At 45.8% G+C, this 23551-nt stretch overlaps 2 protein-coding genes across 3 annotated transcripts in view; one reads left to right on the top strand and one right to left on the bottom strand.

The window, feature by feature from the left end:
* LOC119964203 (phosphatidylinositol transfer protein CSR1-like) overlaps positions 1–6903 on the top strand; it is a 32110-nt gene extending 25207 nt beyond the window's left edge. Inside the window, exon 7 of one of the 2 annotated variants that reach the window (XM_038793490.1) lies at positions 6664–6903. In XM_038793490.1, the coding sequence (XP_038649418.1) occupies positions 6664–6766 (103 nt within the window). In that variant the 3' untranslated portion in view covers positions 6767–6903. The remainder of the gene's footprint in view (positions 1–6663) is intronic. The other variant, XM_038793491.1, reaches the window with a different exon arrangement.
* Positions 6904–12035: 5132 nt separating this feature from the next.
* LOC119965464 (UDP-glucose 6-dehydrogenase-like) overlaps positions 12036–23551 on the bottom strand; it is a 50406-nt gene continuing 38890 nt past the window's right edge. Inside the window, exons 9-12 of the mRNA XM_038796272.1 lie at positions 23131–23270; positions 21138–21229; positions 13086–13196; positions 12036–12286 (exon numbers count right to left, since the gene is read on the bottom strand). Coding sequence (XP_038652200.1) covers positions 12179–12286; positions 13086–13196; positions 21138–21229; positions 23131–23270 — 451 coding nt within the window. The 3' untranslated portion in view covers positions 12036–12178. The remainder of the gene's footprint in view (positions 12287–13085; positions 13197–21137; positions 21230–23130; positions 23271–23551) is intronic.

Here is a 23551-nt window from a genome sequence, read left to right as displayed (position 1 = left end):
GTGGGCCACTCAGCCCCTCAAACCTGCTGTGCCGTTCAATACAATTGTGGCTGATCTGAATGTGGCCTTATCTCCACTTTCCTATCTGTTCCCTGTAACTGCTGCCTCACACACCAGGGACCCGGGTTTAATTCCAGCTTCGAGTGACTGTCTGTGTGGAGTTTGCACGTTCTCCCCGTGTCTGCGTGGGTTTCCTCCGGGTGCTCCGGTTTCCACCCACAGTCCCAAGATGTGCAGGTTAGGTGGATTAGCCACGCTAAATGGCCCCTTACTGCCCAAAGTTGTGCAGGTTAGATGAGGTTACGTGGATAGGGTGGGGGAGCGGGCCTAGGTAGATTGCTCTTTCAGAGGGTCAGTACAAGCTCGATGGGCCAAATGGCCTCCTTCTGCACTGTAGTGATCCTGTGATAACTCTTGACAATCTTGTCAATCAAAACTCAGCCGTGAATATATTCAATGACCCGGCTTCCACAGAGCTCTGGGGAAAGTAATTCCACAGATTAACCACTCTCTGAGACAAACAATTCCTCCTCATCTCCACCTTGAAAAGGAGACCCCTTAATCTGAAACTGTGCTGCCTCGTTCTAGATTCCCCATGAGGGGGAAACATCCTCGCAGCATCCACCTTGTCAAGCCCCTCTCACAATCCTATGTTTTAATACTTGCTTACGTGTAGTTTAAGGGCTAAATGACTAATCAGGAGCCATCAAATTAATGTCCCATTTGCTATGGAAAGAGGAAAAAGCTTGCATTTGTATAGCACCTTTCACAATCTCACCATCCTGAAGCACTTTTAAAGTGTAGTTACTGTTGTAATGTCGGAAAAATTCCAATAATTCAGGAACATATGGCTTAAGAGCTGGAGTAGGCCATTCAGCCCCTCGAGCAAACTCCAGCATGCAATAATGATAATCTTTATTGTCACAAGTTGGCTTACATTAACACTGCAATGAAGTTACTGTGAAAAGCTCCTCGTCGCCACATTCTAGCGCCTGTTCAGCTACACAGAGGGAGAATTCAGAATGTCTAATTCACCTAACAAGCACGTCTTTGGGGACTTGTGGGAGGAAACCGGAGCACCCGGAGGAAACCCACGCAGACACGGGGAGAACGTGCAGACTCCGCACAGACAGTGACCCAAGTCAGGAATCGAACCTGGGACCCTGGCGCTGTGAAGTAACAGTGCTAACCACTGTGCTACCGTGCCGCCCCATGGCTGATCTGGTTGTAGTGTGAACTCCATTTTCCTACCTGCACCCACCCACCCACCATTTACCCTCGACTCCCTTGTCTGAAAAAATCCTAACTCCGACTTGAATCAATTCAGTGACCCAGCCTGCATTGCATTCTGGGAGAGAGAATTCCACATAGTCAATACCTTCTGAGAGTAAAAAATGCTCCTCCGACCTGCTGAACCTTTCTTCATAAGACAAACTCTCCCACCAATGAGAGTGAGTTGAGTGAACCTTCTCAAAACTGCTTCTTATGTAATCATATCATTTTTCAAATAAGGAGACCCAAGCTGTACACAGGTGTGGTCTCACCAAGGCCCTGTACAGGTGCATTAAAATTTCTCTACTTCTATATTCCATTCCTCCTGCAATAAACACCAACATTCTATTCGCCTTCCGCATCACCTGCTGCACAGCGTACTAACTTTTTGTGATCAATGTAAGAGGACAAGTGGGCAGCACGGTGGCGCAGTGGGTTAGCCCTGTTGACTCACGCCGCCGAGGACCCAGGTTCGATCCCGGCTCTGGGTCACTGTCCGTGTGGAATTTGCACATTCTCCCCGTGTTTGCGTGGGTTTCGCCCCACAACCCAAGGATATGCAAACTAGGTGGATTTGCCATGCTAAATTGCCCCTTAATTGGAAAAAATGAATTGGGTACTCTAAATTTAAAGAAAAATGTAAATTTGTCAGTAAAAAGAAAGTAAGAGGACACACATTCCTCCGTGTTCCAAGGTGTGGCAATCTCTGTCTATTTAAATAGTATACAGCTTTACTATTCTCCCTGTCAATGTGGATAAGATCACATTTTCCTACAGTATGCCCCGTCTGTCAATTTTTTGACCACTCACTTAACCTGTCTGTATCCCTTTGTAGACTCTCTGAGCTCTTCTTGGCAATTTACTTTCCTACCTATCTTGGGCAAATTTTGTTACCATACATTCAATCCCTTCATCCCAAATCATTGATATCGGTAAACAGTTGTGGCCCCCAGCACTGATTCCCTGTCAGTCCCAGACCCATACATTTCCCCTTCAAACTGAATGTGAAATTCTATTGTTTTATGATCGCTGTCACCTAGAGGCTCCTCTATCATGAGGTTATTGATTAATCCTGTCTCATTGCACTTTACCTGTTCGAGAATAACCTGCTCCCTGGTTGGATCTGGAACATACTGTTATAAGAAATTGTCCTGAATACACTCTTATGAACTCATTTTCAAGGCTACTCCCGTCTGATTCGTCCAAACTCTATGTAGATTAAAGTCACCCATGATTATTGTGGTATAGTTCTCACACACTATTTATTTCTTCATGTGTACTCTGCCCTATAGTAGCAACTGAAATTAAAATGAAAAATGAAAATCACTTATTGTCACAAGTAGGCTTCAAATGAAGTTACCGTGAAAAGCCCCGAGTCACCACATTCCGGCGCCTGTTCAGGGAGGCTGGTACGGGAATTGAACCGTGCTGCTGGCCTGCCTTGGTCTGCTTTAAAAAACAGCTATTTAGCCCTGTGCTAAACCAGCCCAACTACTGTTAGTGGCCTGATAATTCTATCCAAATTGATTCCACATCTTGCTCTTTCGAGTTAAGGTCATCTCTCACTAATATACTGATAACTTATTTAATTAATGGAGCTACTCCACCACCTTTTTCTACTTTCCTGTCTTTTTAAAATGTGAAAAACCCTTCAATATTCAGGTCCCAGCCTCATGTCATATGAAGCAGTTTTGAGAAGGTTCACTCAACTCACTCTCATTGCAACCATGGGCGCAAGTCACATCACATTTAGCTGGGTGTTTCTCTGTTGCTGTAGCGCCAAGAAACATCCCACTATTCAACGGCACTTTGCCACTTTTAATGGCCTCAGGGAGCTTCTCCCTGCTGAGGCTGCACTTAGAAGGATTTTTGGCTGGCGAGCTGAAGTTCCCCAGTAGGAAAGGCTCCTCGCAAACCAGGGCACCATTTTGTCCAGCAGCCCTGATCTTCCTCGCACCTCTTTCAGGCCCCCCCCCCCCCCCCACTTTTCTGACAGCCCTGCCACCCCCCCCCCCCCCCCCCCAACCTTGGAAAGGCCTCCGAGAACCCCCCCCTCACCCCTTTCTACTTGGCAACCAGCATTCTCAGACCTGACCCCTTGCAGTGCCAGCCTGGCACCCAGGCAGTGCCACCTGGAACCCTGACAGTGCCAGGGTGGCACCACCAGGATGCCATGCTGGCAGTGCCAAATGTACCCAGATGCCAGGGAAATGCCAGGTGCCATCCTGCCATGTCCCCGACCACTCGGGGTCTCCAATGGCCTGAGAACCCCCCCCCCCCCCAGGGTGCCGTTACGTCTGGTCCACGTTTGTGTGGACCAATAGTGAAAATGAAATGAAATGAAAATCGAAAAGCAGAAGCTGGAGCTGGTATACGCATATACGAGGTCTTCACTGTGGAGTTGGCGAGGAGGCGAGCGGCGTTCAGCCGAGTGAAGAAGGCACTGTATAACAGCAGGGTGCGGTTCAGTACCCAGCTAAGTTGAGGGTGACCCACAACTCCAAAGACTTCTATTTCGAGACGGTGGAAGCGGCAGAGGTGTTTGTGAAGGCAGAAGGACTGGGGCAGAAGTGAGAAATAGGACTGAGGATTGGTCTTGGGTTGAGGGTAGGGGGTGTGGAGAAGTGTATGTAGCTCTTTTTTTTATTGCATGTCGTTACATGTGCCAAATGAATTGAAGTTGCCTATTTGGACAAGGTAAGAGTTGGGATTTTCCTTTGCAATGATGGCTCTTTGGGGTTTGTGTTAACACTGAAATGAAATGAAAAATTACTTATTGTCACGAGTAGGCTTCAATGAAGTCACTGTGAAAAGCCCATTCCGGCGCCTGTCCGGGAAGGCTGGTACGGGAATTGAACCGTGCTGCTGGCCTGCCTTGGTCTGCTTTCAAAGCCAGCGATTTAGCCCGGTGCTAAAGGGCTCCCTGGCGAGGGCTCCCAGGCGCGGCTGTTAACTCCTGGGCGCTGGATGAATCCGGCATCTGGGTATTTAAATGAGCCGTCTTCAATATTCAGATATGCTTTCGCCCAGCGAGGGCGGGACACATCGTGCCGGGCAGAGCGAGTCGGGTGGCTCACGATCGGATCGGTACGGAACCTGATTTGCGACTCGCCAGCTGCAACAGGGTCACTGAATTGCGCCCATGTCTCTAAATTGGACATCAGGTCACACAAAATTATTTCTCTCTGTGTCAACAATTCATCCATTTTGTTGTGAATGCTGCACGAGTTCGATACAGAGCTGTTAACTCGGTCTCTTTCACAATTTTTGCAATCTCTGGGTTAATCTACTGGAGCACTTGCTCAGTCCCTTCCTGGCACACTCTGTTATCATTACCCGATTTGCTACCCCGCACTATTATCTCATTGTTTCTCTTTAATTTACTACAGGTGCAATCTATCGGCCTCGTTGCACCCGACTTGGGTGGTCAGGATCTGGGCATGGTGGCACCCTGGCACTACCAGTCTGGCACACTGGCAGTGCTGCCTGGGTGCCATCTTGGCAATGCCAGGGTGCCCAAGTGGCACTGCCAAACTGGCAGGGGAAGTTTCAGGGTGCCAGGATGGCGGTGCCAAGGTGCTCTGGTGGCATCTTGCCCGTACCAGAGATCAGGCCTGGGGCGCCCTGCCCTGATGAGATAGGCTATGGGGGCTTGGCTCCCCCTAATGGGTAAGTTGGAGCATTGGGGGACCCAGAGGCCGCAGTCGAGCGACCGGGGTGCCATTTTATCTCTTCCTGCACTGGCGAGCTGAGCTCTTACCGTCCCGCTAAATGCGCCAAAATGGGACTCTGTTTCTTTTCAATTAAATCATGCCCTACATTTCTCCCTCACACGATCCCTTCCCTCCACCATTTAACTTAAAGCCCTCTCTACCGCCTGAGTTACACAATTGGTCCGAATCGCACACGGTGAGGCTCCCACAGACAGCACTGAGGTAATGAGCAGCTTTAGTGCTCATAGTGCTAGAGCAGTTTAGGTTTTAGTGTTTTTTCCCCCACACGTCATTGTTATTCTCATGGTCAAGCCCCAATCAGACCAACCAAAGCTCAATCATAAATGGTGGACAAACGATAGGCAACTGCAACTCCATAGCAACGGAGTCTCCAGCCCTCAGGATGGGCCAAAACATCAGACCCAACAAGTAATTTATTTTCCAATGTAGGCACCGCTATTATGTACGCAAGCAGCCATGTGTACACAGCGCAATCCCATAGACAGAAAATGAAACAAAGTCTTGAATCTATTTTTGGAGGTATTTGTGATGATGCAGAAGAACTCCTCCTCTGCCCGTCTTCAAATAGCAACAATACCTGCATCGGCAGATGACACCTTAGTTTAAATTCTCATCCAGAATATGACACTTCGGACAGTGCAGCATTCCTTCAGTACTGTGTGGGGAGTGCCAGTGCTGGAGTAAGGCCCACGCCCACAACCTTCCTGAGTCAAGAGGTGTCAGAGTTCCCAACTGAGCCAAACAGTTTGAAGCGAAAGTTGCATTTGTATAGCACCTTTCATGACCTCAGAATGTCCCAACACACTTTACAGCCAACAAATTACTTTTGAGATGGAGTCACTATTGTAATGTGGGAAATAAAACAACTCTCACAAACTGCCATGTGATAATGACCAGATAATGTATTTTCAGTGGTGTCGGTTGAAGTTTAAATACTGGGGGGGTGGGCACTGGGGGAGGAATTCCCTTCTTTTCTTCAAAATGATGCCTTGGGATCTCCTGAAAGAGCAGAAGGGGTTGTGTAAAAAAAGAAAGAGAAAATGCTGGAAAATCTCAGCAGGTCTGGCAGCATCTGTAGGGTGAGGAAAGAGCTAATGTTTCAAGTCCGATGACTCTTTGTCAAAGCTAACAAAGTGGGAAATATTTATACCATGGAGTGAGAATGAAAGATGAGTCATAGCCACAGAAACCCAGGGAAACCGGGTGCTAATGGCCACAGAAACCAAGGGGAAAGAGGGCTAATGGCAGACCCCAGAGAGAACAAAAGATGTGAAAGGCCAAACAGCAGGGAAACTAACATCAGAGGGTGAACTGTAGATGTGGGGGGAGGGGAAGGGGGAAGCAAAGAGGAGAAAGGTGAAGGAAAGGTAGATAAGATTGGGAGGGGAATTAAATGCATATAAAGAAAGAAAGAAATGGTAAAAGACAGTTAAACTGAAATGAAAACAAATGGGTCGAGGTGGGGTAGAGAAGGGGTTGTGTTTCGATATCTTGCTTTTCCAACACTCCCTCAGTCCTGCACTGCTGTACCCCCTTAAATTTTGTAACCAAGTCTCCTGGGTGACTCAGAGATGGGAGTGTTACCCACAAACTCGAGGCTAAAGTTTAGTATTAAGCAGAATTGGAACGTGAGCATTTCTGTACTCCACTATTTCAGGTTGGATGAAAATACTGCCAAGAAAGTAATCTTCATCAGTAAACCAGAACAACTAGCAGAGTACATCCGTCTGGAGGCTTTACCCAGGAATCTGTTTCTGTGACCGTGTAAAGACAAAAGATTCTACTGTGCATAAATTAGCCACAATGGAGATTTGCAATTATACTTACCCAAGACATTTTAAAAAGAATACTGTACATTTTAAAAATAAAGTTTGACTTTTTTTTGCCTTTTAGTTTATTTTGGCATTCGGTACCAGTAACATAAATTTTGCATTGCATCACTGAGTCCCCACCGAATCAATGATTCTGTAAACCAGGTCAACACATCAAACAGATCAGAGGATTCGATGACCCATTCAGGCCACCAGCTCTTTTGAAAGAGTTTTTAAAAACTTATTCTTTCACTAGGTGTGGGCTTTGCTGGCAAGTCCAGCATTTGTTACCCATCTCTAATTGCCCTGGGACTGAATAGCTCGTCAGGCCATTTCAGAGAGCATTTAAGAGTTAACCATGTGGCTGTGGGTCTGGAGTCACATGTAGGCCAGACTGGGTAAGGACGGCAGATTTCCTTCCCTAGAGGACATTAGTGAAGCTGGTGGGGTTTTACGACAATCGCTGAGACAAGCTTCCGAATTCCAGATTTTATTAATAGAATTTGAATTCCTCAAGCTGCAGTAGGGGCATTTGAACCAGTGTCCCCGGAGCATTAGCCCCTGGGCCTCTGAATAACTAGCCCAGTGACATTACCACTACAGCAATATTGCACCCCCCCCCCCCCCTCCCAATCTACCCAATCAATCCCATTCCTTTGGTTCTTTCCCCAACTTCTTCCTTTTCAGCAACTTTTAATCTACGCTAACTCCTGCCACCAAACAGAAGCCTTGAGGAACGGCTGTGCAAATGCAATCAGCCCACAACATGGCTGGCCGGAACCATTAGTGAATTTTTAAAGCAGTTTTTAATTTTTAAAAATCTTTTTATTGGCATTTCTCATATTTATAAACAATTGTATATACACATCACATTTGTCTTACCGGGGCGGCACGGTGGTTAGCATTGCTGCCTACGGCGCTGAGGACCCGGGTTCGAATCCCGGCCCTGGGTCACTATCTGTGAGGAGTTTGCACATTCTCCCCGTGCCTGCGTGGGTTTCACCCCCACAACCCAAAGATGTGCAGGGTAGGTGGATTGGCCACACTAAATTGCCCCTTAATTAGAAAAAATGAATTGGATATTCTAAATTTTTTTTAAAAATTAACATTTGTCTTACCTGTGTTAATTTACTTTATTGTACAGGATTTATTTTGTCTTTGTTTTAATTGGCCTTATGCACATTTCTCTACCCTGTGGATCGCCCGATGGTCCCTCCCCTCTCCCACCTTAAGTTGTTTTGTCTCTGAAGACCATAAAGGCTTTGTTTGGCGGGGTGGGCAGGAAGAGAGTATGCAGTAGATGCAACGCACTCCCATTACCGCGATGCATCTGCACACGTGCAGAAGGTGCTCCCTGTAGTGTTGCAGTTAAATAAACCGTTACCAACACTGCTGCCACCACCAGCGCAGGCAGTGTACTGCAGATCACAAACTCGTCAGGTTAAAAGAAAACCACTCCATCTTCTTTTTCCAATGATCGAAAATTCTGGGCCTCCTGGTCAGCAGAGCTTAATCTTCATTGCTGCTGTACCAAATATCAAACGCAAGCCGAACAGAGACCTTGGTTTTGCAGTCAGCCTTATTTCAACAAAGGGCAACTATCAACGTGAAAGCTGACTGGGACAATTACAAACCCCGAAACATCGAGTTCCACAGTGCAGAAGGAGGCCATTCAGCCCATCGAGCCTGCACCGACCCTTCGAAACACCACTCTACCTAGGCCCAAACCCCGCCCTATTCCTGCAACCCCACCCCAAGGGGCAATTTACTTGTTCTTTTTTTAAAAAATAAATAAATTTAGAGGACCCAATTCTTTTTTTTTCTCCCTAATTAAGAGGCAATTTAGCGTGGCCACTTACCAGGCACATCTGGGTCCCACATAAAATCCATACGGACAGTGACCCTGGGCTGGGGTCGAACCCGCTTCCTTGGCAGCCTTAAGGCAGCACTGCTAACCACTGTTCCACCGTGTCATCCGTCGGAGGGGCAATTTAGCATGGCCAATCCACCTAACCTGCACATCTTTGGACCATGGGAGGAAACCGGGGCACCCGGAGGAAAGCCAGACACGGTGAGAATGTGCAAACCACACAGTCACCCAAGGTCGGAATTGAACCTGGGTCCCAGGTGCTTTGAAGCAGCCCATGTTAACCACTGTGCCATCCTATATACAGAATCCTGTGGTGGGTGTGAAAACAAGACTCAAATCCCTCAAGTTTCCAAATCTCAATTTTAATATGAAAGAGGCGTATCAAATATTACTCTCTGACAGGAACGCAACACAAAGGTTTATACAGAAGTGTATTTTTATAAAATCAATTAGTGTATCAGGTATGATCGGAGTGTGCACAATGTACATTTTTCACAGTATAAAATCGTTGCCCAATATTAATAATCAAAGTTATTGTCTTGAGATTTATCTCTCATGATTTGTTTCTGTTCCATATTACAACCTACACGCACTCCCGGTCCTGTACTCATCCATTTATCAAATTGCCATTGAAACCAATAAAATCCAATGTTTGTGGGACTGGAGAATGGAAAAACAGCGTGTCCACCTCTCCAAGATCCACTATTTGTGATAAACTATCTTTATTAAAATAAACAACAGTCTTCCAATTTTCACATTTCACAATAAGCTAGGTTACAGACTCCAGTCGCTCGTATAAATTAATATTTTGATCAAGTCCACACTCATCAAGGTTTGCAAACAATAATTCAATGGACTAAAATTCTGCATTAAAATTCACTGGCGGCTAATTCTCACTGGCTATTTCTCTCGGGTTTTTAAATCCGCTTATACATTTCAAGTATTTATCTTACAGATTACGTATGCCAGTCAAGATTCAGTGTTCATTTTGAACGAAGGCCCAGTTCCCTTGGTAGGTAGGTAATTAGCCATAGTCAGTGACGGATCATAGGCGCCTCTCTCTATCGGAGACACAATTGGCTATTTAGCTCGAGAGGCACCACTCCACATTAAGCACAGTACAGGGGAGGAGGCAGGTGCCAGGTATACCATGGCCAGACTGGGAATTGAACTTTCACCCTTGGCATTATTCTGACCCACACAGTAGCCATGCAGCCAACTGAACTAACTGGTCCCTCCCGTTTTTGTATCCACTACATAACGTGACAGTAGGAATGAATGGGTTAAAAAAGAAAACCCGCTTATCAAGTGTAAAATAGACCCAGCTCTGAAATTGGTGTGTGGGGAAAACAACGGGGCGAACTGTAATCACAATCTGCATTGCTGCACCTCCCAAATGCAGTTGACCCCCCCCCCCCCCCCCCCCCCCCCCCACCATGTGGTTTATTAAAAGTTGAACTCTCTTTACATCAACGGGGATTAGAGGGGCAATTCTAACCTGATCTCCCCCCCCCCCCCCGACATTGGGGGACCAATGAGTGTAGGAATGATGTTGCGTTTACACCCCTCCTGATTTTCATTTCCACTGGAGTCATTGGGAAGGATGTAGAAGCAACACCTTTCTCAATCCATTGGGATCCTTGTCCTCCGAGTTAGATTAAAATGTCATCCCCTTGGTCTGGGGACTATTCAAGAATTTCCTCAGGGTGACACGCTGTCACAGTGGTTAACACTGCAGCCTTACGGCACTGAGGACCCGGGTTCGAATCCCGGCTCCGGGTCACTGTCCGTGTGGAGTTTGCACATTCTCCCCGTGTCTGCGTGGGTTTCATCCCCACAACCCAAAGATGTGCAGGTTAGGTGGATTGGCCACGCTGAATTGCCCCTTAATTGGAAAAAAATAATTGGGTACTCTAAATTTAGTTTTTAAAAAAAAGAATTTCCTCATTTTGCTGTCAGTAGGAGTACACTGCGGGTGTCCCTGCTGTAATCAACACTGAAAGGAGCAAAATATACCTGTAAAAAAGCTGTAACATGCTATCCATGGACTTGTTGTTGCTACTATATTCAGTTTATTTGGTACAACTTGAATATTTGTGGCAAGAGAGACACGTTGCCGAAACTTTTCACCTTGCACTCATCAGAACAAACACATGAATGCCAAATTTCAAACAAATCACAATAATTTATACTGCAGGAGAAACGGCTGCCGATTGATTGGCAAGTTGACTGGGTTTGGCTGAGGTGTTGCCATGGAGAAAGCAACAAAGAACGTCAGGCTCCCCAAGCAGCTGGTTAATTCAAAAGAAAATGTCACAAGGCTTGGACATATTCCTTTTCTTTGCAGAGAATGGGTCCCCGCCAATGATTGTACGTCGCTTCCAGCAAACATAAATGGGTCACGATACGAGCTCGATGGACCTTAAAATGTTTTGACAACATATCTCTCTTTTCAGCAATATATTTAGTCTCTTGATTGCATCGTTTGTTGTTACGATTGAGAATTTTCTAATTTAAAAAAATATTTAATGCAGAACCTCCTCACCACCGCCTTCCCTTGTTTTCTACCCCTTTAAAAATGGTAATGCAACTTCAAGCTAAAGTAAAGTCAGAAGAAAAGCCGAGCACTTCCCTTTCATCGTATCTGGCTTCAAACTGGGTATAAAGTGGCAATTCTCAATGACGGGAAGCAGCAGAGAGCACCAACCGTGACCAACGGGGCACTGATCCAGATATTTAAACAGACCAAGTCTTTTTTTTTGCTTAAAAATTCACTGCCTTCCTTGGCAATGGAAAAAGGAGGAAGACAATTAATTTCAGCAAGTTGTACCCACTTGGTCCCAGGGTTGCCAACCCTCCAGGATTGTTATGGAGCCCTAGCCTCCGAGACACTGCAACGGGGGAAAGCCCAGGAGAAAAACCGCCAGGTCATCGAACAAAAATTGGGTGAAGAAAGGTCACCTGACCAACAGTAACCCACCATCTAATTGGATAGTGGAAGAGTCTATTTGCTTTCCAGTTGGCCCAGAGGGCAGACGCAATGAGAAATCAATGCCAGGAGTGTGGTTGGAGATCATTCGTTGGCACCTCCAGAAACATGCCCAATCAGAGTTGGCAACCACGCTTCGTCCCATCAGGAAACAACTAGGAAGAGTGTCAAAAGGGCTTAATTTTTAACTCTTTTCTTCCCCAATCATGATTGAAAATTAAGAATAACTTATTCGGTAATGGTCTTACAGTTCAGACATTGGGCCTCAGTTTAACCAGAACAAACTTCTTCAGCTCAATGGGGCTTTGTGCGTAGGCCCCAAATAAAAATGGTTAAAAAATAAACACAAATTGATGAGGCCCCAGTAACATTTTTATAAAAACTACCTAAAAATTGTCAAGTAGTGTCATTAAGCATATCGAAAATTTTCATTTATATAAAAAAAACCTAATACTGCATGTAGAAAATGCATGACCCCATAATCATAAGGAACAGTTGGCCATTAAATCTTTAGCTTCTTTGCAGGAGGGGCTTGCAAGTCAATCCTCGAGATGTCTTTGTTGGCAGTGAATGGTATCCTCTCAGTAATTTTCTTTCCAATGGTTTCAACCTGTTGGTGGAATGTAAAGAATGAAAATTTGCATTCATGTCCCCAACTCATTGCAGCTCAGTGGAGTCCAAAAGATCCCTTCCAAGTGATTAAGCGAGACCTGGCCGGGTTAACTAGGATCGGAGGCATTTCCCTAGGGCAGGTTCAGCAAAACAACAACCTGCATTTAACGTGCTACAGCATCTGTGATGTGCCATCAATTATAACAAAGACGAAACTGTGGCTTTAATCAGCTAAACGAGAACCTGCTGGCAACTGATCCCGAACTGGCGCAGGGTCAGAGGTCGGCCACCTTTATACAGAGCCTGAGGGGAGGAGCCACAGGCGGAGCCAGCAGAGACAACAAATATATACAATACAGTAAGTGGTTTACCACAATATATATAATACAGTAACAGTAGTTTACCACAATCTGTTCAAAGAGTTAGATTTTCTTTAAGAATTTGGAAGGACATTGCATTATTTGGACACTTGGGAACAGACCTAGATACCTTTAAAATAAAAGGTCACAGTTCACTTTGAACATTCAGATCTACCTTCACCGTTGAGAAAAAGTTGTCTCAATGTGGCCGTTTACATTTTTGTCCTGTTTTTGGCAGAAGGCATTAGGTAAAGTTGAGGCTTTCAGGTAAATATTCATCGCGATAATACAGAAAGCTAGCATCAATTGTCTGCCCTGCCCAACTCACCCACTTAGTATCCATCAATTCCCCTACTCACTTCACCCAAACATGGAGCTGACAAAAGGCATCAATCCCAATTTTGAATTGTGTGTTTTTCATTCCCTCATTCCTCTTACCTGGAAACCTAGATGCTGCAGCTTTTCATGCAGACTGTCCAAAATGCGCCTGCCATCAAAGATAAACGCTGGTTTCAGCATTCCCTTGTAGATCCTCTCATAGTCCAGCTCCTGAAAGGTGACAAATTTAAGCTGAGATACAGACAAGATCTACATCAATATCCCCTTTAGATGCATAACATGACTGAGTGTTCAAAACACAACCTACAGAAGACGACAGGACAGACTACAATCTGAAACAGTTGGGTCAGTCTTCAACATGCAGATTTCCACCAAGGTCACATTTAGGACTTCACCCATACTGGTCACAGACCTTTCCCAACTCAACCATCTCCATTCAAGCTGAAAACAGTGGTGTCACGATATGCAGCGCCCAATAAAAACATCTTGCTCAGTGTGGTGATCACAAGTTAACTAGATGCAATACAACTGAGCAAACACTAGAGGGGGCACGGGAGAGCCATATAAATAGACGGGGACAGGAAGTGAGGACACACTTCACAGAGGGCAGAACTTGGAGCAGGACAGACACACACCCACACCAGCTAGGAGCACTGAAGGTAACCTTAGGAAACAGCTCTGAAGAGAGAACGAACTCACAATAAAGCATCTTCTCCACATTTGAGACTACGAGCTTTATTAAGACACGAGGAACAACACATGGTACCCAGGAGTGGCTTCAGACGCTTACTACAGGACAACTCAGTGGCAGATACAGAAAGCTCAAAATGGCATGGAAATCTCCTACTGGACATTTGACTTGGGAAGACATCGCTAATTCAAGGATGTGGCTTGGAAACCCAGAGCCGCTAGACCTGACTGGCAATGTAAGAGGTGTCTGGAAAAGGTTTAAACAAGTGTTTGATTTGGATCTCGTAGCTAATGAGGTACAAGAAGCCTCCGACAACATTAAAATAGCAATTCTCACCGCAGGGCCTGTAAATAGGAAAGTGTATAATGGATTTAAATACTCAAAAGATGAAGACAGAAACAGCTTACAAACGTTACTAAACAAATTTGAAGAGTACTGTGAGAAATTTGAACAGCAAGACATGCTCAGAGTCCAAACTGCACAGAGACTGAGTGATGCAAAACTTAAAAAATCACGAAAAGAACAAGAAATCGCGAATGAAAAGTACAGATCAAAAAGAAGAAATGACAAGAATTTCTCACAAAGCCAAAACGCTGAAACCCTGTCCAAATCGGGAAGAGAAAATTACTTACGAGTTTTGGAGAGGGAGTCCTGGTGGGAAAGAAAAATCCCTGAAATCCGCGAAAAACGCGAAAAAATGGCGTTGGAGCACATTTTGCAGTCTCCGGTAAGCAAAGAACTACAAATGGCGTCTGCGCATGCGCCGGAACCGGAAGCCGCGCATGCGCATTTAAAAAAAGATTGCGGTGCCGATCGTGATGCGCATGCGCAAGCCGCGCATGCGCAGTCAAAAAAAGTCTTGGTCGCGGATCGTCATGCGCATGCGCAAGCTGCGCATGCGCAATGGACACAGAACCGCACAGGGAAGGAAAGCCGATTTGCGCATGCGCAATTCATTCCTACGCGTGACGTCATGACGTCTGAGCATCCCGACCACGCCCACTTAAAAGGGAAATGCCCGAAAATTGGAAATAAGACACTTAAAGTGGTAAACACAAATTTTCTTGCCTCAGAACACAGAAAAACGCCTGAACTTACACCAACAGTTAAAAACAACTTGCACAACACCCTGAAAAAAGCAGTCTGCACCACCCAAAGTGAAGAGAACAAAAAGAATTCCGAAACAACAAAAGATGATTTGTTTTTCGAAGAATACTACTCAGACACAGCTGAGTCAGTCGGATATGCTTCTCACAGCATCAGCGACACGGTCGCAAAGTTCAACACGAATCAACTCGTGGTAGAAGAAGCCAACGAAGATGGAATAGGTATCAAAGAATACTACTCAGACATGGAGGAGTTATTTGGACATGCTGATCACAGCATCAGCGACACCGTTGCAAAGCTCAACACGACTCTATTCATGGTAGATGAATCCAACACCATGATGCCATGGCAGCTCGTCGATACATTGGATGACAGCAATACCCTAGACGAAGACGACGCCACACAGAGAGCACAGGAAGACTCCACAGAGCGAGCGATGACAGGCTCCACAGTGCGAGTGATGAAAGACTCCAAAAGGGATGCAAGCAAACACTCCCTGGCGAACACCATGCATGAACAAGACCATGCAGGTAAACCCACTGTATCTGAGCAACCGCAAGCAGACTATGAAAGTCTACCAAGCTCACATGAACAAGAAGAAGACAATGCACCTCTACCCACTGCATGCGAAGACAGTGACAAGGTGATCACACTCGACGTACAGGATCACAGTGAGACTGACAGTTCTCAGCTTGTCTGTACCGAAGCACAGAGCGAAAACAGTAACAAGGTGATCGCACTCGACGTACAGGATAACAGCGAGACTGACAGTTCTCAGCTTGTCTGTACAGAAGCACAGAGTCGGTCCACCCAACAGTCCAGAGAGACAACGCCAAAAGAAACCATGCAGAGTCTGACTCCAGAAGAGGAGCACCTGGAGTCCAGAGAGACCAAGCCAAAAGAAACCATGCAGATTTTGACTCCAGAAGAGGAGCACCTGGAGTCCAGTGAGACAACATCAACGGAAATCATGAAGATTTCAACTCCAGAAGCGGAGCACCAAGAGTCCGGAGACACCACGTCAACTGAAATCATGCAGATTTGGACTCCAGAAGAGGAGCGCCAGAAGTCCACAGACATCACGTCAATTGTAATCATGGAGGTTTTGACTCCAGAAGAGGAGCGCCAAGAATCCAGAGACACCGCGTCAAATGAAATCGAGAAGAATTTGACTCCGGAAGAGGAGCACCAAGAAAGCAAAGATGAGGAATCCAATTCTCCACAAATGATTGAGGTCACCTGCACCGATGCAACATCAGATCATTCGCACCACTCTCGAGACGAAATGCTCAATGACTCAAATTATCCACTCGGGACACGAATAGAGTATAACAAGAAAAACAAAAGTCAAAAGAAGCACAGCAGAAATGGGACAAACAACAGCAAGAACAAAAGCAACATGAAGCGCGACAAGACCAACAACAATAGCAAGAAGCACAGCAGAAACGAGAACGACAACAGAAAGAACAAAAGCAACCTGAAGCTCGACAAGACAAACAACAAAGTCAGGCACAAAGATAGCGACAACGACAGAGACAGAGACAACAAGAACGGCAACGAAAACAACAAAGTCAGGAACAAAGATAGCGACAACACCAAAGACAGAAACGACAAAAACAGCAACACGAACGGCAACGAAAACAACAAAGTCAGGAACAACGACAGTGCCAACACCAAAGACAGAAACGACAAAAACAGCAACAAGTACGGCAACGAAAACAACAAAAACAGGAACGACAGAAACAACAGCAATGAAACAACGACTTGTACACAATGGTACTACTCGGCACATGAAGGACAATGCCACAGCACACTGCAAAACGATGACAAGACTACAAACTTGTCATGGGATGACAACGAATCGCACAAACTCACGTCTGCTCCAGAACGAGCAAGCACACCAGCATCCAAGGCGGATGAGACAATAAATCAACACCACAAGCACAGAAAAAGAGTCCATGCCAGTCAACATCAGTGAGGTGACCATGTAAACACCAGAGGGAGAGCTATAAATACACCGGGACAGGATGTACAATTTTCTTCAACGATGTACAGAAAATATGTAAAGAGAAAAAGGGGGATGTGGTGATCACAAGTTAACTAGATGCAATACAACTGAGCAAACACTAGAGGGGGCACGGGAGAGCCATATAAATAGACGGGGACAGGAAGTGAGGACACACTTCACAGAGGGCAGAACTTGGAGCAGGACAGACACACACCCACACCAGCTAGGAGCACTGAAGGTAACCTTAGGAAACAGCTCTGAAGAGAGAACGAACTCACAATAAAGCATCTTCTCCACATTTGAGACTACGAGCTTTATTAAGACACGAGTAACAACACACTCAGGATGTCTCAAAATGCAGTACAGCCAATGACACATTTTCAACTTTTAGTTACAGTTATAATGTAGGAAATGCAGCAGGCAGTTTGCACACAACACCTCCGACAAACAGCAATGTGATCATGACCAGATAAAATGTTCTTTAATGTTGAATGTTGGCCAACGCATCGGGGTTAAATCTTCTTCAAAATTGTGGACCTGGGATTTTAATGTCCTCCAGAAAGGGCAGTCAGGACATTGGTTTAACTACTCAGCTGAAAGACGGGACCTCTGACAGCACAGCACTCCCTCAGTACTCACCCTCTGACAGTGCAGCACTCCCTCAGTACTGACCCTCTGACAGTGCAGCACCCCCTCAGTACTGACCCTCTGACAGTGCAGCTCTCCCTCAGTACTGACCCTCTGACAGTGCGGCACTCCCTCAGTACTGATCCTGACAGTGCAGCACTCCCTCAGTACTGACCCTCTGACAGTGCGGCACTCCCTCAGTACTGACCCTCTGTCAGTGCAGCACTCCCTCAGTACTGACCCTCTGACAGTGCAGCACTCCCTCAGTACTGACCCTCTGACAATACAGCACTCCCTCAGTACTGACCCTCTGACAATACAGCACTCCCTCAGTACTGACCCTCTGACAGTGCGGCACTCCCTCAGTACTGACCCTCTGACAGTGCGGCACTCCCTCAGTACTGACCCTCTGACAATACAGCACTCCCTCAGTACTGACCCTCTGACAATACAGCACTCCCTCAGTACTGACCCTCTGACAGTGCAGCACTCCCTCAGTCCTGACCCTCTGACAATACAGCACTCCCTCAGTACTGACCCTCTGACAATACAGCACTCCCTCAGTACTGACCCTCTGACAATACAGTGCTCCCTCAGTACTGACCCTCTGACAGTGCAGCACTCCCTCAGCACTGACCCTCTGACAGTGCAGCACTCCCTCAGCACTGACCCTCTGACAATACGTGCTCCCTCAGTACTGCACTAGAACGTCAGCTCATGAACGTTTGAGCTCCTGTTCTGCAGTGGGACTTGTACCCATAACCACCTGACTCAGAGGTAAGTATACACCAACTGAACCATGGTTGGCACACACATGGGAAACCCCCTCCCTGTAGCTTTATAAATAGAGACAGTACAAAAAGCCAAGAATGCATGCAAAATCGTTATAAAATATTAAATCTTTATCGAATGCTGTGTCCAATTCTGGGCAGAACGAGACATGAAGACGTTGGAGTGAGTACAGAAGAGATTTATTAGAATGGCTGCAAGGACACAATCATCCAATTATTGATCTAAAATAAACAGGAAAGGCTTATTTGGCCCAAAATGTTATTCTTGGACTCCCACGTTATTTAATTAAAGCCTATCTATGTTCAGATTTCAAAAGACTACCTACATCAGAAAGCCAAATAAGGGAGACAGGAATAGGAGGATGGTGTTAGGGTCAGATGATGAGGGGTGAGAGGACACTTATGTAAACACCAATATCGACCTGTGATTCTATGTAATTACATCAACATGTTTTCTGGGAGTCAGTTAGCTGGATGGTTAGAATGTGGTTCAGTGCCTTGCGGCGCCTAGGTCCCAGGTTCGATCCCGGCTCTAGGTCACTGTCCGTGTGGAGTTTGCACATTCTTCCCGTGTTTGCGTGGGTTTCGACCCCACAACCTAAAGATGTGCAGCATAGGTGAATTGGCCAGGCTAAATTGCCAATTAATTGGAAAAAATGAATTGGGTACTCTAAATTAATTTTTTTTTTTTTAAATGTGGTTTAGAATGACACCAACACCAAAGTGAAGTCGTATGGGGTTCAGGGTGTACTAGCTAGATGGATAAAGAACTGGCTGGGCAACAGGAGACAGAGAGTAGTGGTGGAAGGGAGTGTCTCAAAATGAAGAAGGGTGACTAGTGGTGTTCCACAGGGATCCGTGCTCGGACCACTGTTGTTTGTGATCTACATAAATGACCTGGAGGAAGGTATAGGTGGTCTGATTAGCAAGTTTGCAGATGATACTAAGATTGGTGGAGTTGCAGATAGCGAGGAGGACTGTCAAAGACTACAACAAAATATAGATAGATTGGAGAGTTGGGCAGAGAAATGGCAGATGGAGTTCAATCCAGGCAAATGCGAGGTGATGCATTTTGGAAGATCAAATTCAAGAGCGGACTATATGGTCAATGGAAGGCTCTTGGGGAAAATTGATGTGCAGAGAGATCTGGGAGTTCAGGTCCATTGTACCCTGAAGGTGGCAACGCAAGTTGATAGAGTGGTCAAGAAGGCATACAGCATGCTTGCCTTCATCGGACGGGGTATTGAGTACAAGAGTTGGCAGGTCATGTTACAGTTGTATAGGACTTTGGTTCGGCCACATTTGGAATACTGCGTGCAGTTCTGGTCGCCACATTACCAGAAGGATGTGGATGCCTTGGAGAGGGTGCAGAGGAGGTTCACCAGGATGTTGCCTGGTATGGAGGGTGCTAGCTATGAAGAAAGGTTGAGTAGATTAGGATTGTTTTTGTTGGAAAGACGGAGGTTGAGGGGGGACCTGATTGAGGTCTACAAAATTATGAGAGGTATGGACAGGGTGGATAGCAACAAGCTTTTCCCAAGAGTGGGGGTGTCAGTTACAAGGGGTCACGATTTCAAAGTGAGAGGGGGAAAGTTTAAGGGAGATGTGCGTGGAAAGTTTTTTACGCAGAGGGTGGTGGGTACCTGGAATGCTTTACCAGCGGAGGTGGTAGAGGCGGGCACGATAGCATCATTTAAGAAGCATCTAGACAGGTATATGAATGGGCGGGAACAGAGGGAAGTAGACCTTGGAAAATAGGAGACAGGTTTAGATAAAGGATCTGGATCGGCGCAGGCTGGGAGGGCCGAAAGGCCTGTTCCTGTGCTGTAATTTTCTTTGTTCTTGTTCAACAATGTGGGTGCATTCTCTGTACTGGCTGTGGGAGCTCTCTGTACTGGCGCTGGGAGCTCATGGAGGCTGTCTCCATGCCTTGCCCCTCGACTTATTCATAAACCAACTGTGTTCTCTAATAGAGAGAGAGAGAGAGAGATGCCTGTGGCCCTTTGCAGGCTATGACTATTTACCTTACCCTATCCCAACATAAGAACATAAGAACTAGGAGCAGGAGTAGGCCATCTGGCCCCTCGAGCCTGCTCCGCCATTCAATGAGATCATGGCTGATCTTTTGTGGACTCAGCTCCACTTTCCGGCCCGAACACCATAATCCTTAATCCCTTTATTCTTCAAAAAACTATTTATCTTTACCTTAAAAACAGTTAATGAAGGAGCCTCAACTGCTTCACTAGGCAAGGAATTCCATAGATTCACAACCCTTTGGGTGAAGAAGTTCCTCCTAAACTCAGTCCTAAATCTACTTCCCCTTATTTTGAGGCTATGCCCCCTAGTTCTGCTTTCACCCGCCAGTGGAAACAACCTGCCCGCATCTATCCTATCTATTCCCTTCATAATTTTAAATGTTTCGATAAGATCCCCCCTCATCCTTCTAAATTCCAACGAGTACAGTCCCAGTCTACTCAACCTCTCCTCGTAATCCAACCCCTTCAGCTCTGGGATTAACCTCGTGAATCTCCTCTGCACACCCTCCAGTGCCAGTACGTCCTTTCTCAAGTAAGGAGACCAAAACTGAACACAATACTCCAGGTGTGGCCGCACTAACACCTTATACAATTGCAGCATAATCTCCCTAGTCTTAAACTCCATCCCTCTAGCAATGAACATCATTCTTAATGTTTTTAATAGCGTATTTAAATGAACTTTGGACTTCAGATAGAACGTTGTGCAGCACCTCAACCCAACAAGTACCTGGATAAGCACATCTCTGATCAGGGCAGGTCAGACTTGGTTGCAACAGGTCTGCAGCCAAATAAATCGATTTGCGTGACAATAGACACCATTTGGAACCACGATCATCAAAGAGGAGGCAAAGAAAAGAAGAAAACTAGCAACAGCAGCAGTTATTTCAATACCTTGAACATATCCCATTCTGTACAGATCACTATGGCATGGGCGTTCTTACAGGCCTCGTAAGGATCCAAAGACACGGTGACCAAACGTGACACTGTAAAAGAAAGAAAAGGTTTTGCATTCAGATATGAAGAACCAGAGAGGTAGAGGGTCAATTAATATATTTAAGGCAGAGGTAGATAGATTCTTGACTGAATAAGGGGGTCAAAGGTTATTGGGGGTAGGCGGAATGTGGAGTTGAGGCCACAGTATGATCAGCCATGATCTTGTATTGAATTATGGAACAGGCTCGAGGGGCCGAGTGGCCTACTCTCGCTCCTAATGCATATGTAATCTGTATTTCACAGTATGTTTCATAACCTGAGGACATCCCAAAACGTTTCAAAGACAATTAATTCATTTTTGAGGTGTAGTAACTATGAGTGGTCAATTTCTGTGTAGTATGATGCCCCAGAGAGGGCAGTGTGATAATGACCAGAAAGCCTGATTCAAAGTTGTTAGTTGAGGGATAAATATCAGCCCGGACACTGGCATAAACTCTTGTTTAAAATATCGGTCATGGACTCTTCCATCCACCCAAGAAAGCCGATGGTGCTTCGGTTTAACACGTTGGCCAGAATTTCCCAGCCCTTCACGTCAGCGGGATTTTCCAAACCTGCTGACATCACACCCCCGCCATGGGTTGCCCAGCAGCAAGGGGTGCATTTGAGAAACCATTAAAGGGGTGCATTTGAGAAATGGTGGAGCATGAGATCCTGCCACCGGTCGATAGCGTACGCCTCCATCACCATTTGTCTAAAAGACAATGGGCTGGATTCTCCGTTTTTGGGACTATGTTATGTGCAGGATAGGTAGATTGGCAACTCTAAATTGCCCGTTAATTGGAAAAAATAATTGGGTACTCTAAATTTTTTTTTTAAAAGTACTGCACTGGAGCTTCAGGCGAGATTACTCGCTCAGGTCCTTGAGTCAGAGTGTTGTGGGTTCGAGCCCCAAGGCGACAATACTACCCATTCACCCATTTATATATTCCTTTTCGCAACCGTGGGACATCACGAATATAACGCAACCAATGAAGCACAACCAGGCATATTGTGTGATGACAGTTAAATTGATCAAGAAGCTGAAAAAAACGTGGGTGCAATTGTCTTTTTCTGGTCCATTAGATAAACCAAGGGCTATCCTTGCAAAATTGGACTAGGTGGACAGGGGATAAACCTTTTTGATAGGTATCCTCATCCTAAAATTAGACAGCATTCCCAAGGTGGAGACACAAATCAAGTCTATTTGACCAATTATGCTTGTGCTGGTTCTTTTAAAAAATAAATTTAGAGTACCCAATTCATTTTTTCCAATTAAGGGGCAATTTAGCGTGGCCAATCCACCTACCCTGAACATTTTTTGGGTTGTGGGGGCAAACTCCACACGGACATTGACCCAGAGCCAGGATCGAACCTGGGACCTCGGCGCCATGAGGCAACAGGGCTAACCCACTGCACCACCCACTGCCCTCTTGTGCTGGCTCTTTGAGACATCCAAACAATTAGGGGCTGGTTTAGCACACTGGGCTAAATCGCTGGCTTTGAAAGCAGACCAAGGCAGGCCAGCAGCACGGTTCAATTCCCGTACCGGCCTCCCCGAACAGGCGCCGGAATGTGGTGACTAGGGGCTTTTCACAGTAACTTCATTTGAGCCTACTTGTGACAATAAGCGATTTTCATTTCAATTAGCCCGAATGTCCTGCTCCTGTCTGATAGGCCTCATTAGTTTTTCCTTTTCAATTTTCAAATGTTTATTCAATTCTCTCAAAAGCGATGGGCACTTGGAATGAACGTGGTAGGTGCAGTACAGGCTTAAAACGGTGAATAATTTAATAAACAGTCCAATACAGGGACTACAGGCTTGAATAGATGGATTTACCACGGAGAGTCTTTCTCATTCAAAACTATCGGGTCAAAATATTCTCTCAAGTTCTTTGTTGGACTGTATACATACCCCTGTCGGGATCATCATCGCAAACACTGGTGTGAGACAGGTCTTGAATAATTTGCTCCTTCTTCACTTTTGGATCGAATATGTGCAGCCTGGCTCCCTCATCCAGAAGGTATTTGGAAATGTAAATACTGGATGACTCTCTGCAACAGAAAGCAAACTTAAAGCACGAGGCCAGATGGTTCAGAGACCCAACATCACGTGCACGTCATTACATCATACATCACAAAAGGAGACCATTTGACCATCATGGCCATGCTATCTCTTTGAAAGACCAATCCCACTGGCCCCACTCCCCTGCTCATTCACTGTTGGCTTGCCATATTTTCCCCTTTCAAGTATTTATCTAACTCCCTACTGTTCGTGACAGTATCGGTAGGAGTGGCCACCTCCCCAAAATCACATCTTCACATTAAGGATACTC

Source organism: Scyliorhinus canicula, chromosome 4 (assembly GCF_902713615.1).
Source record: "Scyliorhinus canicula chromosome 4, sScyCan1.1, whole genome shotgun sequence".
Lineage (NCBI taxonomy): Eukaryota > Metazoa > Chordata > Chondrichthyes > Carcharhiniformes > Scyliorhinidae > Scyliorhinus > Scyliorhinus canicula.
The sequence above is the reverse complement of the archived record's forward strand: the minus strand, read 5'-3'. Positions and strand labels throughout refer to the sequence as shown.